Genomic DNA, 18,922 nt, shown 5'->3' on the forward strand with positions numbered 1-18,922 from the left:
AGTTTAGTGACTTATTTGAAATTTTTTGTGTGAGGGCAGCTAGCAATTGAACTCTTTGAAACTCCTTCTCTTACTTATTGATTAATGTTTCTTGAAGTTGTACATAGACAGGACGTGTCTTTAGGACTACATTTGTATAAATTCGTGCATGAAATTATTGAATTTTGTATGGTACTTTCCAAGAAAAGCAGAAACATGGGATTAATTCAACTAATTATTGATCTTCTTTTTGTTTCTTTTCTTGCTTTATCTCAAAAGGTTACATCTGAAGCACCAACAACAGAAGATGCTGAGGTCAATAACTCAAATGTGAGAACTGGACAAGAGACTTTGAAGGTTGTAACTACTACACCAGCAGCTGAGAATGCTACGCTTGATAGCTCAAATGTGGGATCTGGTGGATGCCCACCTGTAAGAAGAGTATTTTTTTTCCTTCTAATTTCCCCAAAAAAAAACCAAAAATATGATGATTCCATTCAGTTTTCAATTTTCTTTTTTATTTTTTATTTTTGAAGGTTGGAATTACAGCACCAACAATTGAAGATGTTGCGGCCCAGAACTCAAATGTGAGAATTACACCCCTTCGAGAAAAATATTGGTCTCATATTTACGAGTAAATTACAAATTAACACTTTATCAGATAACCCTTTTATGGTTTCTCTCAAGTTATATATATCACTTTTTTATGTTTTTACATTAAAATGTCAAAGTCATGAAATTGTCATTAGCAACGGAGCAAACTAAAATGTCAAGAGTATCTCAATGCTAAGAAGTCTAGATAAACAGTGTATAAATTAGGAAGTTTAGATTTTTTTTTTTTTTTTGTCGTAACGGCACATCTAGTCTAACCTAACTTACTCCTACTCCTACTTTTAGGGGGGAACCTACTCTAAAGGAATCGACTCTAAAGAGTGGGCCAATTGATTCTAGATACTTGAATTTCAAATTTTTGTACATATATCATCCATCTACATCCCTGATGCATATATTACTAGGAAACATTGATATGTAATAAAAACATATGGTGATTCAATTCAATGTTTGATTTTCTTTGTTTGAAGGTTAAGACTGAAGCTACACCGAAAACTGAAGATGTTGCGGCCAATAACTCAAATGTGAGGCTTAGACAATCATCGCCTTTGTGAACAATATTGATTTTAAATTCATTGAACCACTTTCTAATTTTTCCAAATAACAGAAAAATATTATGATTCAACTCAATATTTGTTGATGTATTCGTTTTTTTTTTTGCCCTTTTTTTGGCAGGTTGGAACCCAAACACTAGCAACTGAAAATGCTTCGCTTGATAGCTCAAATGTGAGATCCAGACCACCAATATCATCAAGGAGAACTCTTTTTTTTTTTTTTTTAAATGCTTAAGATTGATGGATTTTTTCCTCTTACTTCTCCAAATAAGATGAAAATATGATGAATGAGATCAACAGTTATTCCTTACTTTGCAGGTTGTCATTGAAAATCCAATAGTTGAAAACGGTGCGCCAGATAACCCAAATGTGAGATGAGAATTTTTTCCCCGCTTTTCTAAAGTAGAGGAAGGATGGGATTCAAAAAGTGAGGTGGTGAAGGGGTGAATTGAAAACTGGACCTCTAATTTTCACAACCTTTTCAGATGATACCTGTTATGCATATAATGAATTCATTTCTTTCCTAAATTTCTCCAAATATTCATTTGTTTTATATATATATTTTTAAGGTTGAAACTGGAGTACCAGCAAGTGAAGAAGTTGTGCCCAATAACCCAAATACGAGACGGAGACATTCAAGAAGAGTCACCGGTATGTACTAATTTCAAGTTTAATTTAGTTTAATTTTTTGACGAAAGATTTATGGAATAAATTGATAAGATACACCAACCATTAGAAATTAATGTAATAAGAACTGCATTTTAAGAAGGGAATTAGAAAAAGGAAAAGATATAAGATTCACATATATTCAACTTTTTCCTAATTGAGAAGATTACAAGCTTTACTTATCTGCATTAATTAAGAATATTGATCTATATATTCCACTTTCTGTTTTTCTATTAAATGAAAGGACTAAAAAAAAAACTCTCATAATAAAATTGCGCACGAAAGTTTTGTTTTTCCACATAAGGAAAAAGCAAAACAAGAGGTTTATATAAGTAGAGTGTATATATCATTTCTTTCAGTTTAATATATATATATATATATATATATATCTGTCTTCAAGCAAACTGTAAAACTTATTTTTAAGATCAACAGTGAAGATTTACAAGAAAAACAATCTTAAATATGTATTCAACAAAAACTTAATTTAGTGGTTAAAGTTGAGATTTCAAGAATTAAAAGTCTCGAATTCAAATTCCTCCTCTATTAAGTTCCACTCTTTCCTACTGAAAAAGAAATTTTTTAAAAGAATCTTAAATGCATAAAAGTAGCCTATACCATTTACAAAGTCTCAAAAGCTAACTAAAACATTTACAAGACAAACCTCATTCTAAAGCCAACTTCCAAGTTTCATGAGTTTTTGGAATCTTACCCTAAGCTATTACTGTTAGGTCTAGCCCCAGAAAATTGACGAAAGAATTTTTGATAACCCCAAAAGACAAATAACAAAGCAGAAATAAGTAAAACAAGAACACAGGAATTTACGTGGTTCGGTCAAATTGACCAACGTCCACGGGCGGAGGAGGCGAAATATTTTACTATAAAGAAGAGAATACAAAAGATGCCTTAGGAAAGTATTTCTAGAACCAAAACACCTAATACTAAAAACACAAGAGAACCCAAAAGTATTTAACTAAACAAAAGGCTTAATGACCCAAAGGCCCAAATAGCTCACTAATGCTCTCTTGGTTTTGGTGCACTTAACCCCATCACAGGCCCACTATATTTATATGCAACTACGGGAAAGGTTCCCTTATACAAAAGTCGATGTGGGACAACGCCACATTAACAAATCTCCACCTTGGCGTGTCCCTAACATCAACAATAGCAAAACTGTTCCACCTTCTCCACATAAGCCTCAATGGGCCTAAATCACCAACAACGAATACCAACCCAATTCAACCATTTCTTGAACTTGTAAACTGGAAGAGGTTCGCAAACATGTCAGCAGAATTCTCTTTGGTACTGATTTTCTGAACAAGGACTTTTCCACCAACAATAGTATCTCGAATGAAATGAAATTTCACATCAATGTGTTTCGTTCTCTCATGATATATCTGGTCTTTAGTCAAATGAATGGCACTTTGACTATCACAATAAATAGTAGTAACACCTTGATGCAGACTAAGTTCGCCAAACAGACTCTTCAATCACAAGGCTTCTTTGATTGCGTCAATCATGACCATATATTCTGTCTCCGTAGTAGATAAAGTTACAACGGGTTGTAAAGTAGCTTTCCAACTAACTACACAACCGCTAATGCAAAATACGTAACCTGAAAGTGATCTTCTCCTGTCAAGATCCCTAACATAGTCAGAATTTACAAAACCAACCAAAGTGTCATTATTGCTTCTAAACTTCAAACTACAATTTGAAGTCTCTCGTAAGTATCTGAGAATCCACTTTATAGCCTGCCAATATGCTTTTCCAGGACACGACATATACCTGCTAACCACACTGACTGCTTGTGCAATATCTGGACAAATACAAACCATTGCATTCATAATGCTGCCATCTGCGTTGGAATAAGGAACCCGTACCATATACTCTTCCTCTTCAACTGACTGTGGTGACTGAGCAGTAGATAGTCGAACATGATTAGCAAGAGGAGTAGTAACAGGTTTAGTATCTTTCATGCCAAATTTCTCCAAGACCTTCTCAAGATAATTTTCTTGAGTTAAGAATAATTTTTCAGCTCATCGGTCTCTTTTGATCTCCATGCAAAGAATTTTCTTAGCTGCTCCCAAATATTTCATGTCAAATTCACTACTTAACTGCAATTTCAAAGTGTGAATTTCTGATAAATTCTTGGCAGCAATGAGCATGTCATCAATATAAAGCAACAAATAAATAAAAGAACCATCATCTAATTTCCGGAAGTAAACGCAACTATCATACATGCTCTTTGAATAACCATGACTCAACATAAAAGTATCAAATCTCTTATACCACTGTCTTGGAAATTGTTTCAATCCATATAAGGATTTCTTTAACAAACAAACATGGTCTTCCTTTCCCTCAATTTCAAATTCCTGATGTTGCTTCATATAAATTTTTTCTTCAATTTCACCATGTAATAAAGCTGTCTTAACATCAAGTTGCTCCAATTCCAAATCATACATGGCAACTAAATCAAGCAAAACACAAATAGAGTTATGCTTAACAAAAGGTGAAAGTACTTCATTAAAATCAACACCTTGTACCTGACTATAACCCTTTGCAACCAAACGTGCTTTGTACCTTGCATTTTCAACTCCTGGAATACCTTCTTTCTTCTTGAAAATTCATTTGCATCTAACAATTTTCTTACCTGGAGGCGGCTTCACAAGAACCCAAGTTCCATTTCGATGGAGAGACTCAATTTCTTCATTCATCGCAACCAACCACTTAGCAAAATCATCACAAGAAATCGCATCTGAATAAGTAGTAGGCTCATCAACTACATCAGTTTCTTCTGCAATAGACAAAACATATGCAACCAAATTTGCATATCTTTGTGGTGGTCGAATATCCCTCCTTGGTCTATCTCTGGCAATGGAATATTATTTCTCTTCTGAATTATTTTTATCAGTAGATTCAGATGCATCTACTGGCACTTGTTGAATAGAAGGACCAAAACTATCAATCTCAAGCTCCACCTGCTTCTGCATACTATCATCTGTTTGACAAGAACTAGAAGACTCCTTCTTGAAAGATAACATAGAGAATTCATCAAAAGTAATATCTCTACTGATTATAAATTTTGAAAATTTAGGATCAGGACACCATAATCTGTATCCTTTCACCCCAGAAGTATACCCAAGGAAAATACACTTTTTAACTCGAAATTCCAATTTTTCATCATTTACATGCATGTATGCTGGATACTCAAAAATTTTAAAATCAGAATAATCAGTAGGAGTACCTGACCAAACTTCCTCAGGAGTTTTGAAATTAAGAGCAGCAGAAGGAGCACGATTGACAATATAATAGGCCATAGAAATTGGCTCAACCCAAAAATCTTTTGCCAACCCTGCGTTAGAGATCATGCACCTCGTTCTCTCCAAAAGTGTTCTGTTCATACGTTCAACCACACCGTTTTGTTGAGGCGTCATCCTGACAGTATGATGCCGAACAATTCCTTCATTCTTGCAAAATTCATCAAATTCTCTTTCACAAAATTTCATGCCATTATCTGTTCTAAACCGCTTGATTTGTTTACCTGTCTGTTTCTCAATCAAAACTTTCCATTACTTGAAAGTGAGGTAAACATCATTCTTATGTTTAAGAAAATAAACCTAAACTTTCTTTGAATAATCATCAATGAAAGTCAACATATACCTGGCACCACCCTTAGACGGAACACGAGATGGACCCCATAAATCTGAATGAATATAATCAAGAGTACCTTTCGTCTTATGAATTACTGGAAAATTGAAACTAACTCTTTTTTGCTTCCCAAAGATACAATGTTCACAGAATTCCAGTGATCCAGTACTCTAACCGCAAAGAAGTCCCCTTTTGTTTAGTATACCCAAGCCTTTCTCGCTCATATGTCCCAAATTCATATGCCACAATTTGGTGATGTCAGAATCAGACAAAGAAGATGATGATGACGAAACGGCAATCGAACATGTGACAATAGATCCCTGCAAAACATATAAACTACCAACCATGCAAGCTTTCATTACAACGAGAGCACCTTTAGAAACCTTCATAACGCCATTTTCAGCTGTGTATTTGCACCCAAGAGCCTCTAGGGTACCTAAAGAGATGAGATTCTTTTTTAAATCAGGAACATGTCTAACATTAGTAAGCGTCCTCACAATACCATCATGCATTTTAATTCGAATTGTACCCTTACCAACAACATTGCAAGCTGCATTATTGCCCATCAAAAATAATTCCACCATTATAAGATTCATAAGTGGAAAATAAATCCCTATTAGGACACATGTGATAAGAGCACCCCGGATCTAAAATTCATTCATTTTTAGATCTTGTCCTGTCATCAGTCACAAAGAAAATATTTCCTTCACTCTCATCAGCTGCAACGCCAGTTTCGGCAGTCTCAAAATTTTTCTCACCAGGTTTCCCCTTTTGTTTCAATTTATTTTTTAATTTGAAACAATCTGCCTTAATGTGCCCCATTTTATGACAATAATTGCACTCCACATTTCTATGTCTGAATTTAGATCTACTTTTATCAAATTCTCTTCTCTCAGTTCTGCCCTAACAACCAGACCTTCTGTCTGACCTCCATTAAATTCTCCAGTAATATCCCTGTCTATCTGCTCTTTAGATTTTAATACAGATTTAATTTTTCGATACGAAATTGTTTCTTTTTCATAAATCATAGTATCGCGAAAATGTTTAAAAGATTGGGGAAAGGAACACAAAATTAACAGGGCCTGATCCTCATCATCAATTTTCGAATCTATATTCTCCAAATCCATAATAATGGAATCAAATTTATCAAGATGTGAGAGTATAGATGTACCTTCAATCATGCGAAGCATATACAAACTTTGTTTCAAATAAAGCCGATTATCAACTGTCTTCTTTATGTACAAGACCTTGAGTTTGTCCCACATGGTCTTTGCCGAAGTCTCAGTGGTTACCTCCTGCAAAATCTCGTCAGAGAGATTTAAGATAATACTGGATCTTGCCTTCTTATCCATCTCAGCAAAATTTGCATCTGTCACACCCTCTGGCTTTTTCTCAATTCCGTGTATCGCTAGATCAACTCCGTCTTGAACCAAAATGGGCTCCATCTTGAGTTGCCACATCTCGAAATTGACATTCCTGTCAAATTTCTCGACGACAGTCTTTATTATTGTCATTGTTGCCACAAAATTCAAAACCTCCGAAAAAGCTCTGATACCAATTTGTTAGGTCTGGCCCAGGAAATTGATGAAAGGATTTTTGGCAACCCCAAAAGACAAATAACAAAGCAGAAATAAGTAAAACAAGAACACAGAAATTTACGTGGTTCGGTCAAATTGACCTACGTCCACGGGCGGAAGAGGAGCAATATTTTACTATGAAGAAGAAAATACAAAAGATGCCTTAGGAAAGTGTTCTTAAAACCAAAACACATAATACTAAAAGCACAAGAGAATCCAAAAGTTTTTAACTAAATAAAAGATTTAATGACCCAAAGGCCCAAATAACCCACTAATGCTCTCTTGGTTTTGGTGCACTTAACCCCATCACAGGCCCACTATATTTATAGGCAACTAAGGGAAAGGTTTGCTTATACAAAAGCCGATGTGGGACAACGCCACATAAACAATTACCGTACGCTGAACCTCATCACAGCGTTACGTGCAATCCAAATATGATAAACCATAACAGAAAATACAAGACTTTTGAACTAATGCACGAAGGAGTTAGCAGACCAATCATGAGCCAGCCAACATAATTCTTCATCTTAAGAATGTGTTCCTTTGAGAGTTATAGAGTTAAAAAAAACAAATCGTGGACGCTTTGCTGTTAATTACCAACGAAACAAATTTTTAGTTATGTAATACCTACAGCAAAGAGCTCTTCTTTTCTTGGGGAGAAATGTTAGGGAGGAAAACCCGAGGAGAAAATCCAGTAAAGAGACTCAATATATAAATCAAGAATTCAACAATATATTTATCAACACTTATGTCTTGCGTACATAAATGTATATCTCCATAACATCGACTGCATTTGGATGGTTATTTTTTAAGGTATTTGTAAAACAAAAAATATTCTGGCAATTTCTGTGTTGAACGTATGCATGTGATAAAGAAAAGTGGTTGGACATCATGTTTTAAACTGCAAGAGAAAGTGCATAAATATGAAGTAGAAGTAATATTTTGTTTTCCATGTGAAGTAAGGTAAAATTTGCAAGTTAATCTTGGACTAATTTCAAAACAAAATTAACCAACTAGTATTACATCAAGCAGTAAAAACCCTTGTTATTTTATTATATTTTTAGGCCAACCAGTAAAAACTTAAACCTTGAGGGAGCACAGTTTAAATTCCAAATAGTTGACGAGCAAGGTAACATTCAACTTTCCTCCTTGTTCATTTCATGTGCATATATTAAACCAATGGATGTTCTAAAGTTTATTCACATAATCTTTTACTCAGTCATCTTACCTTTCATGTTAAAGCCGATGAAAAATACAACACAACTGATGTTGATGAATTCTTACATGACTTGTTCATCTTTGCTACGTACAGATGAGAGCAGTCAAAATTTTGATACTGAAGGATCGACGGATGACGTTACCAGCACGTTAACAAAAATGCTTTACGAAAATGTTTCCCGTGAGAATAATGCTGGAAAGATGGAGGAAAAAGAGGTCAAAGGCAAGTCCCAGAGTGCGTCCGTTAAGTGGTAAAGACTAACAGATCTTAACTGCTCTCTTCTTCTACAGTAGTATCTTATTCTTCATAACCATTTTATGTCAAACTGTTCGTCTTCCAATAGAAATTGATAGGACAATCTAGAATATAACAATAAATGAGACATAAACTGAAGAGAAAAATGCAATTTTGGTATCCAAATTTTGACACATGAGCAATTTTATTTCCCAAACTCTAGACAAAAGCAAATCTGGTACCCAATCTTTGAACTTTTGAGCACAAGCATTTATAACCTTTGATGGATTTTTTTCAAATTGCAATAGGAAAGAGTCACATTTTCGCCAACTATTATATAAAAAGATACTAACAAAAAAAAGTTAAATTTAGTCCTTAAACTAAGTACTTAGTGTTAGAAGAATACTTTACATTTTTTTGACATGTTTTATACAATAGTTGTCGGATATGTGACTATCACATGGCTTTTTTCAGTTACAATTTTGGAAAAAATTGTTAAATGTACTAAATGTGCTCAAAAGTTGAAAAATTGGGTACCATATTTGTTTTTGTCCAAAATTTGGGAACTAAAACCGCTCGTATGTCAAAGTTTGGATATTAAAACTACACATTTTTCTCTAAATTGAAAGATCAACCAGAAAAACAAACTTAATGAAACATCAAGATTGGGTATTTGGATAGACACACAAAAAATTTACATACATCAATTATTCTTTTGGAGTATCTACACATCTATGTTGATTTTGCAAAAATGTTGATTGAAAAAAAAGAAAATTTTGAGGTGAATTAATACCAAAGTCAAACTTTTCTACAAAATTATTTTTAGTCCTTAAACTTTCTATTTTATATGCCATTCCAATATGTTTCAAATGTTGAGTTAATCCATTCCTTAGTAGTTCCATTAGAAATAAGTGAGTCCTTACAACAAAATACTGGTACTAATTTGACCAAAACTCCATTAATAATCTGTGTGACATCTTATCTTATTATATGTAAAGTATGAGAGGAGTTAGTGTGTTAATTTTTGTAATGCACACTAACGATACAAAACAAAAGCATAGATCAGAAAAGGGTTATACGAATTCCCTCTATAAAAAAAAATGAATTCAAGGCTAAAAAAAAAAAATAGATTCAACATAATCTTAACCTTGATCGCACTCAGGAACAATTGATGAAATCAACTAAAATTGTTTAATCCAGAAAAGTCTGATATATATGAATACTAGAACTAGACTTATGTATAGGCTCTAGGCTAGTAAAGAACTTAATAAAATAGGAAATATCAAAACTAGGAATATACTTAGAAAGCAACAAACTACTAAAAACATTTAAACACAAAAGGAAACATAATGAAAAAGAAATATGGACTAGAAAAATAAATAAAACACTAAAAAAAAAATACTATGATGGCTATCCTAATTAAGATTTTCAAACTGCTCCTTGGGTAGCTTTATTGATAATTTTCGAGCCTGGGACTTGATGTTCTGTATTAGACTCCTCCACTTCAAAAGAACTGGTATGAATATTAATATGAATATTAGAAATTTAACAAAACAGGAAACATTAAACTTGGAAACCATTTGGAAAGCAAGAAACTACTAAAAACATCTAAATAGATTAGGAAATGTGAAAAAAAGAAAGCTGCTAAGAAGAAACATGGACTAGAAAAATAAATAAAATACCAGAAAACTAAGAACCCTAAACAACTTCTTGGGCAGCTTTATAACATTACAATGTCAGTTACTTAATTGATAATAACTATTTGAATTTTTAAAGTTAAATTCAATTATTTGAAGTTTCATCTTTTCATTTTATTCTTTTGCTACACTTATTTCTAAACCCAGTAATTACTTGATAAAATGTTAACTTCTTGTTATCATGCAATTGCTATCCTAAAACACCTAAAACAGTGTACAAAATTTTCTATCTTATCTTGAAAAGGGCCTCAATTGATTGATGACTTTGAACTCTTAGTTTTAAGAAAGTATTAGTGCAAAATATGATTGGGTTATGACGGAGAAGATACAGACTAAGCTTACCATTTTTATTTCCAGTTGGTTTTGCTTTTGCTACGCGGAGGAATAAGAAAGAATACCATTGCCCGTTGCAGTTTGGAGGAATTGTTGGTTTTCAGTTCCAAGACTCCTTTTCTTACTCAAGATTTTGTGGGTTTTTGATCAAATTCATCGCTACAATACATTTATATTTTATAAAAACTCTAGAAAATAGCAATCCAAAAGGGACCTAAGTTTTCCAGTCTCCGCAAGTTCTGTTGAACAGTGGATATCAAAGGCAAATCTCCTCCTGTGCTCCTTGTTACATCTTTATTGGGCTTGAGCTTCAAACTCGACCAATTTCTGTGAAATAAGTCAGGCAAATGTGTGAGGTTATCATGTGAATTAACTTTCATTGTCACATCCAGTCGCTGCACCTGGCAAAAGATCACTTGAAAGGTCCCATGGAAAGATCAATGGCTCTTTTCTATAGCGAATCTTTTCTGTCGCGTGTTTGGTTTTGGAGTTTTTTAATAAGACAATCAAAGCAAATTTTTTTGTTCAAAAAAAAAAAACATAATCTTCGACAAACTAAACTGATGGTCTTTGTCAAACTAATGGCTCTTCCAAGATAAAATCGAAAATATTGTCTGTAACAAAAGTGGCAGCAGAAGAGAGGCAGCAAGAATCGAAATTATACCCCAGAGACTATTCAAATAGTTTAGCTTTGACTCAGCCATCCATTGAAGACGGGAAGGTCGATCTGCAAACTATTCAGTATCCACTCAAGGAGTTTTAATCAAATTGCTACCTAATCTTTTCTGTGGCATATCAATCAAAACTAATGAGTGAAAGGAAGCACTGCACATTGTCACCATCCACCGTGAAAAACTAATACCAATCAATCGTTATATTAACACAATTTGAATGTTGTGTTCAGGTTTATATCTTCAGACATGTACAAACTATGATTGGAATCAAGGGGTATTTCCGTGAGAAAATCAAGGTTTAAGGGACATTTCATATACCCATTAAGATACATTTTCATGCATTTAGAGACCTAGGTATTGGTAAAATGACACAAATGCACAGACAGAGGAACTTATGCTGCGAAAGGGTGCAAGTGGACGTAACTGTGAGGAAATTGCATGACATAAAGAAGATGCATCGTGCTACAATACATTTTCTTCTGATACTTCCAAAAAAAAACTGGATTGATATATACCAGTAGGATAGTACAAAATTGGGTTTAGAGTGGAAAGTATTTGAAGTAAATTTATAATTGCATTTTCAGGAATTTCTAGTACCAAAACAATACCTCCTGAAAACACGTACGCCTTGCAGAATCATAGGACCTTGATCCAATGCTTGAAAGGAAATTACAAACCAATTTTCTGAGATAGCTACGTCTCAAGTATAGTCTTTCATGTAGTAAAGGATTTTTGCTCGATAAAATAGTTGGAAAAATGTCGGACTAAAATAGGAAAGCACACGATTGACCCTTAATTTGGTAATCTCATTGAAAGTGAAAAAAGAACCTGACTAAAAGCCCTGAAATCGAACACTTTGCATAGAAAATTCAAGATGCTTTTGAAATTTTGATTTATGATTAGTTATTTGAATTTGACTCTTGAGTAAACATGGCATAATGTAAGTTGACAAGGTAAAAGCACAGTTCCATATAATATAGAAGTACAACATTGAAAATCAATGGTCCTTGATCCAAAGCTCGCAAGTTGCAACAGGACAGAAACTCAAATGTCTTGTTACATAGTCTTCGACAAACTAACAGTTGGCCTTTGTCAAACTATTGCTTCTTCCAAGATAAAATCGAAAATATAGTCTGTAACAAAGTAAGTATCAGCAGAAGACAGGCAACAATAATCGAAATTATTTTCCAAGGACTGTTGCAATAATTTCTCTTTAACTTAGCCATCCATCGATTCACAATTCTGTTGCAATGGATGTTAAGTCTTCCGAATATCTCAGCGTAATGGAAGTTTCTACTTGGCCCAATGATGCAGACAGTCAATTTGTTCAACATTTGAGAGATGACTTCATCCTCACCAACAAGGTTACGAATGATTCCATGGTGGGAGAGTTTTGTTACATCCTTTTCAGACTTGATGAGGCAACCCAAGAATGTCACATAGTCTGTCACAATGTTGATTTGATCACCTCCACCCCCACGATATTGCTCATAGGCAATGAGGTTTCGGAGGAAAGATTCTGTCCGGTCTTCAATGACCAACGTTGGGATCTGCAGTGAACCATTGTTGAATTGTATGTCAAATATGTCTTTTCGGTTGAATTTCTCTAACTTGATTCCAGCCTCTGCAAGTTGTGTGGAACAACGGATCGACTCGTACTCTCCTGTACTCCTTTCCACATCATTTTGAGGCTTGAGTTTTGAAGTCGACCAAAATCTGTGAATCAAGTCAAGCAAATGTCTGATGTCATCCAGTGGATTTCTGTTTTCGTCAAGTAAATGTCTGATGTTGTCCAGTGCATTTCCATTTTTGTTTGCTGACACTTGAACTGGTAAAAGATCAATGAAAAAGTTCAAGGCAAGACTAATCAATCCACCTCCTTCGTTTGGAAGCTCAAGTGTTTCATACAATTTGCAGAGAATGAAGAAAGGAAGCTGGTTCTCCAATAACATTAAATCGCGCTGTAAACTGTTCAGAATCCAATCCTGTTTGAAAATAGGATCATTGTTGTCTCTCACATTCTGTCTGTTGAAGTGAAGTAATAATTGTATGATAAAACAGCCATCTAACACCATCATATTGACAAAATCTTGTGGTGAAGGGTTAATGGGCTTTGCATAGCATTTTTGTGCTTTTTCCTTCAGTGGCCCCACTGCTTCAACATATTTTTTAATATTTTGACCAAGAAGTAATTTCTGATACTGCTCCTTGTGTCCCTCCATATTCATGAGATCACGTTTTCCGTGATGATATGGTCCTATTGCTATGATCTCTGGTTCATAAGCACTCTCATTTACCTTCCGCAGTAGGTTGTGTATTCTAAAGATGCTGCATTCTAACTCTGAATCAATAACGGTGATGGAGATGTCTTCTGAGACGTCTTCTCTTTCACTGTGCTGCATGTTTACTTCAGGAAAAACCACTGCACTAAGGAATGAACAGAAGATGCTCATGGTTAACAGAAACAAAAATGAAAGAAAAAGAGCACAGTTTTGTGGTTGTTCATCATGGTTACTTAAGTAGCATGTTATAAAGGTGAGAATCTTTGTATGCATTACTGTGACCACCTAATAAGTTCAAGAAAAGTTGAGGTTTGGATAGCCCAACTTCATTTCTGCAATGGAATACTTAATAGGCAAACTCTCGGATACAGAGGAACAAACAGAAAAAAAATCAGTCTTGGGAGATTTCATCTACGATAACGAGGGAACAACTATATTCTTATTTTGATGTTTGAGATATTCCAGCTAGCACACCATCAGCATTTTGCTAAATTACGGATGAAATTCAGCGTATCAAATAGGGCAAATACTTATTAACAAGAGGATTTTAGCATATAGATGAACTGAAGCGCTAGCGAAGCTGGAGTTTCAATCATACTAAGAATTTCACCTCAGGAGACGAGAAAAGCTATGGTGTTGGAGTTGAATGTCAAGAATATTTGCGGACCCCTCCTCTCCAATGAGATGTTTCTGCAAGAGATGAACTAAGGAACTTCTCTATGAATTAATGGATAAGAAACGTACCAGCAGATAAAAGCATTATTGCCTCCACAGAGCGCTTTCCCCCACCAGGAGAAAAATGACATGAGAATACGGAGTTGCACAGTTGAACTTGGGGTCTGAAATAGCTGCCAGTTGTGCCGTGGAATAATTGAGTTGGCTTGAATTACACATTATTTTATTTACTCTTATTTACTTGCAATATAAATATATTTTTTAACCATTTATTTATCTTACATATATCACATCAAAAATATGTTATAGTACTTTTAAAAAAAATTCCAGATAATTTGTTATCCAAACACAATGAATAGGGTCTATTTGGAAGGCAAGTTCTTGTCTAACTTTTTTTCTATAAGTTTTTTAACAATTTTAGATACAATAATTTCAAAACATTTTTCGAAGTTTTTTACATACATATCTCAAATATTGAAGCACACAATAGTATGTTTGGATTGTAAATTATTTAAAATATTTTTAGTGTAGCACTTTTTTTGATATGATGCATATGAGATAAAAAGATGATTGAAAAATGTGTTGATGATGCAATCAAATCAGTATGTATAAATAAGGTGTAAATAAAGTGAAATAATCGTCGATCCAAAGACACTCCCCAGACCTCAGTCTACCACCACCTCCACCATCGGTCGGCACGCCGGACTCCTTTTTTTTTTTTTCCTATCTTTCTTTCTTCCCTCTCTCTCACGCGACTCTTTTTTTTTCTTTGGTCCTTTCTTCCCTCCCTCCCTCTTTCCTCCTTCTCCCTCCCACCCTCTTCCTTTTCTTCACTCCCCCTCCTCCTCCCCCTTCCCTCGCCACCCACTCCGCGGAACCTTGCAGCTCTGCTCGCTCAACAAGCAGGGGAAGGGGTGGCAGTGGAAGAGGGGAAGAGGAGAGGGAGGGAGGGAGGAGGAGGAGAGAGAGGGAAGAAAGAAAGAAAAAAAAAGAGGTAGGAGAGAGGTTGCCGGCACCGCCAAGGGAAGTGTGGTGGTGGCAGCGGGTTGGTGGGGAGGATGGAATTCAGAATTCAGTTTAAGACCGAAATTACCGAATTGTTCCCAATTTGCCAAAATAGAAGCACAGTCTACTCAATTTGGAATTCACATTTCAGTGATTTCACAACAAATTTAATGGGATTAATGTGTGTCAGTTGCACACAACACAACAAGAAGCACAATTCACATTTCACAGCATCACAAATTCACTATTGAAAGTTGAAATGAATTTAGGCCTATTTGATAATCCAATGCAATACTTAAATTTAATGGATTCAGATCTTAACATATTCAAACCATTTGATAACTAAAAATTGAAATCTGAATTAATTAAGTGACACTGAATTTTTTAGATAAAACTTACTTTTAGTGATAAGTTATTCACTTATCACTGAATGCGATAGACACTTAAATATATTAGATTTAATACTCTTCAATTTTATAATTTAATAAATTTAAATTTCAGATTTCAGATTTTAGTTTTATCAAACTCATTCTTAATTGTGCACCATTCACAAAGCACAACTGACAAGGGAATCACAACTTGCCACAACTATGAACCAATATCCAGCTACAATGATTCAAAAGAAACAATGGCAAATCACATGGCCGACAGATTACAGTTATTACATAGTTTTTTTTTTTTTTTTGGTCAATAGTCATTTTATCTATAGTATCCTACATTATCCTAGGGATGTCGATGGAGACTGAACCATTACCGGATCAGAGAGGTGTACTACGCACCCATCTGAATTTTTTAAAAAATCATTTAATGTGACAATTGATGGGAGGCAATTTGTATAGAATGAACCCTTGCCTCGTACCTCATCAAGCTTTAAATAGCTTAGTAGTGACCACCAACTCAAAGATGGGTAGTACTAGGGAAAATCATTCAAAACGTCCCTCACATTTTGTAGAATGACTTTTTTCGTCCCTCACTTTTAAAAGTGTAATTTTATGTCCCTTACATATTCACATCGGTCATATTTATTCCCTAACTAGGTTTCCGATCATTTTTTTGCCGGAATCTATCACGTGCAAGGCACGTGATCATTTTTTAAGGGTAAATTTGTCAAATTATATTTTACATAATCTGATCTATAGTCCTCCACATTTTATAAAACAAATTTTTTCGTCCCTCACATTTTATAAAATGATTTTTTTCATCCCTCACATTTCACAAAATGAATTTCTCCATCCCTCACATTTCAAAAAATGAATTTTTCATTTCTCATTAAGTATGTGTGTGAATACATTTTTTTTAAACACATGTATATGTCTATTTGATTTTGCTTAATAATAATAGCATAAACACATGTATGTGATTAGGCCCAACTTGTGGGCTATCTTCTCTTTTTGTATGATTATGACTAATATTTACTAATAGAACCTTAATTTGCATATTCTTATTGTATGTTGACCAAAAATAGCTTTATTGACCAACTTAACAATGAATGCAAGATTTTTTACTAGCTAATACCGGATGAAATCAAATGATCACATATAATATATGGTATTCGTATTGTTAAGTGAAATCAAATAGACACATACATATATTTATGCTATTCGTATTATTAAGTAAAATCAAATAGATATATACATGTATTTAAACAAAATGTATTCACACACACACACATATATATATATTTTAGGGTTTCCCTCACACACATAATTAGTGAGGGATGGAAATATTCATTTTTTGAAATATGAGGGATGGAGAAATTCATTTTGTGAAATGTGAGGGATGAAAAAATCATTTTATAAAATGTGAGGAACGAAAAAATTTGTTTTATAAAATGTGGAGGACTATAGATTAGATTATGTAAAATATAATTTGACAAATTTACCCTTCAAAAATGATCACATGCCTTGCACGTGATGGATTCCGGCCAAAAGATGATCGGAAACCTAGTTAGGGACTAAATTTGACCGATGTGAATATGTAAGGGACATAAAATTACACTTTTAAAAGTGAGGGACGAAAAAAGTCATTTTACAAAATGTGAGCGACGTTTTGGACGATTTTCCCGTAGTACTATTTTGTCCATTCTGCCGACAACAAAAAATGGATAGACGAGAAAGTAAATAAGGATTTTCACAGCCACATCAACATGTCAAGTCCACTGAAGATAGGCTCCCAAAGTTCCAAATCTGACGACCGTAATCACCATCCGGGCCTCAATTCAAATATCAATTAGAATAGTAGTGCCATCACAGACGTCTGTAACCATATTATAACAAGTAAAACTATTATTTTTTTAATATTTTTGTAAGACCCTTCTAATATTATAATTTCTAAAAGAGTCCATTATTAATATTAATCGACAACTGGTTATCAATGGCTATTCATCTTCCAACATATAAACCAAAATAATGGTTGCCTTTTATATAACTTTTCTGGAGATTCATTTGGTTAAAAAGGCTCGTGATTGCCGTTCGAGAAATTCAATGTCTAATGCCATTTAGCAAATTGAAGTTTTAAGCATTTCATTACTTTCTCAAATCCAAAAAAGAACATTTAAGACCTATGAGGTCTTGAGGCCTTTTTTTTTTTTTTTTTTTTTTTCCAAACCTCATTCTGTAATTGCCACTTGTAACTTAAGTTATCAAATGAAATGTCATTGTGCCACCCGTCACTTAGTTTTTGGAAAATAATCTATTATCAGACGAAATATCATTGTGCCACCCAATTAGTTATTAGACGAAATGTCATTGAGAGGAAAATAATTATTGATAATGTTAAAAGATCTATTGGAAAATAAAACCTTTTAGAGATATTTTTAATGGTAAATGATAAATTTTTTTACAACTTAAATTTAAAAAATTACTAAAAAAATAAATGTTTATTAATGAATCATCAAGCCATTTCACAATTACACTAAAAAAAAAGGAAAAAAAAGCCATTTCAGAATTTAAAAAATTACTACAAAAATCAAATGTTCAAGAAAACTCAAAGTTTAGAGAGTATTTATTCATATTCTAATGCCATTTCACAATTTCAAGTTTTAAATGTTTCGTTCCTTTCTCTCCAAAAAGTCCATTTAAGACCAATAGATTTTGACACTTTTCTTCAAATGTCTTTCTTTGGTTGGTTTTCAAATTTTGACAAATTTCATTGCACCACCCTACCCTACATCTAGCTTTTGCTATGAAAAATGACACTTTTAGTGCTTTTAAATATTTTGAGATTGCATTTTGCTAGTGAATTTCTAGTATCTAGAATTTCTAGTATTTTGTTGCATAAACATTTATGACAAAATCACATAAAAGCTAATTTTCATTTTTTATTGTATAAGAAAAATAAGATTGAGAAATGAATACTTTTTATTACTATATCCATATAACATATGTTTTTATCTCCCAAATACAATTTAGTGCGTGCTCTTTCGGAGTTGCGATAAAGGAGAATTGGAGAGGACCCATTGTTTAAGACAGTAAGAATCAAGTGGTCTTTTGAGCAATTATGGAGGTACAAGTTGCAAGTTGGCTTACAAATGGAATGTGTGGCCATAAGTTGTGCAAGTTACGGACTCTGATGGTCATGTTTTCCTATCAATTATTGTGCTTTCCACATAAAGGGCGGCCTTGATGGCTTGATCCATAAAAAGGACATTTGACTGAGTCAAAAACAAGGTCAGAGACATTTTCCAATTGATTGCATTTCACATCCAATAATAGTGAAATTTGACAAGATATTTTCCGCCTTTTTTGTGGCCGAGGGTCTTGGTCTTCTCC

At 33.9% G+C, this 18,922-nt stretch overlaps 2 protein-coding genes across 2 annotated transcripts; one reads left to right on the forward strand and one right to left on the reverse strand.

Annotated features, from left to right (window-relative positions):
- The first annotated feature begins 195 nt into the window (after positions 1–195).
- Positions 196–10,895, forward strand: LOC113765959. The gene is made up of 8 exons (XM_027310195.1): positions 196–411; positions 516–566; positions 1,062–1,115; positions 1,267–1,317; positions 1,464–1,514; positions 1,715–1,796; positions 8,346–8,502; positions 10,541–10,895. Exons 1-8 carry the CDS (start codon positions 196–198, stop codon positions 10,569–10,571), a joined length of 693 nt encoding a protein of 230 aa, XP_027165996.1. The 3' UTR covers positions 10,572–10,895.
- Positions 10,896–12,131: 1,236 nt separating this feature from the next.
- On the reverse strand, positions 12,132–14,223 carry LOC113766802 (UPF0481 protein At3g47200-like). The gene is made up of 2 exons (XM_027310953.1): positions 14,083–14,223; positions 12,132–13,617 (listed from the first exon to the last, which is right to left on the reverse strand). The coding sequence occupies exon 2, from the start codon at positions 13,590–13,592 to the stop codon at positions 12,288–12,290; it is 1,305 nt and encodes a 434-aa protein (XP_027166754.1). The 5' UTR covers positions 13,593–13,617; positions 14,083–14,223; the 3' UTR covers positions 12,132–12,287.
- Positions 14,224–18,922: the final 4,699 nt, after the last annotated feature.

Source organism: Coffea eugenioides, chromosome 3 (genome assembly GCF_003713205.1).
Source record: "Coffea eugenioides isolate CCC68of chromosome 3, Ceug_1.0, whole genome shotgun sequence".
Lineage (NCBI taxonomy): Eukaryota > Viridiplantae > Streptophyta > Magnoliopsida > Gentianales > Rubiaceae > Coffea > Coffea eugenioides.

Excerpts from the sequence above, each read along its gene's own strand:
- LOC113765959 (XM_027310195.1), top strand. The coding sequence starts at position 196 with ATGGGATTAATTCAACTAATTATTGATCTTCTTTTTGTTTCTTTTCTT. Across the intron at positions 1,116-1,266 it reads TTGCGGCCAATAACTCAAAT|GTTGGAACCCAAACACTAGC; the intron begins GTGAGGCTTAGA and ends TTTTTTTGGCAG. Across the intron at positions 1,318-1,463 it reads CTTCGCTTGATAGCTCAAAT|GTTGTCATTGAAAATCCAAT; the intron begins GTGAGATCCAGA and ends CTTACTTTGCAG.
- LOC113766802 (XM_027310953.1), bottom strand. The coding sequence starts at position 13,592 with ATGCAGCACAGTGAAAGAGAAGACGTCTCAGAAGACATCTCCATCACC.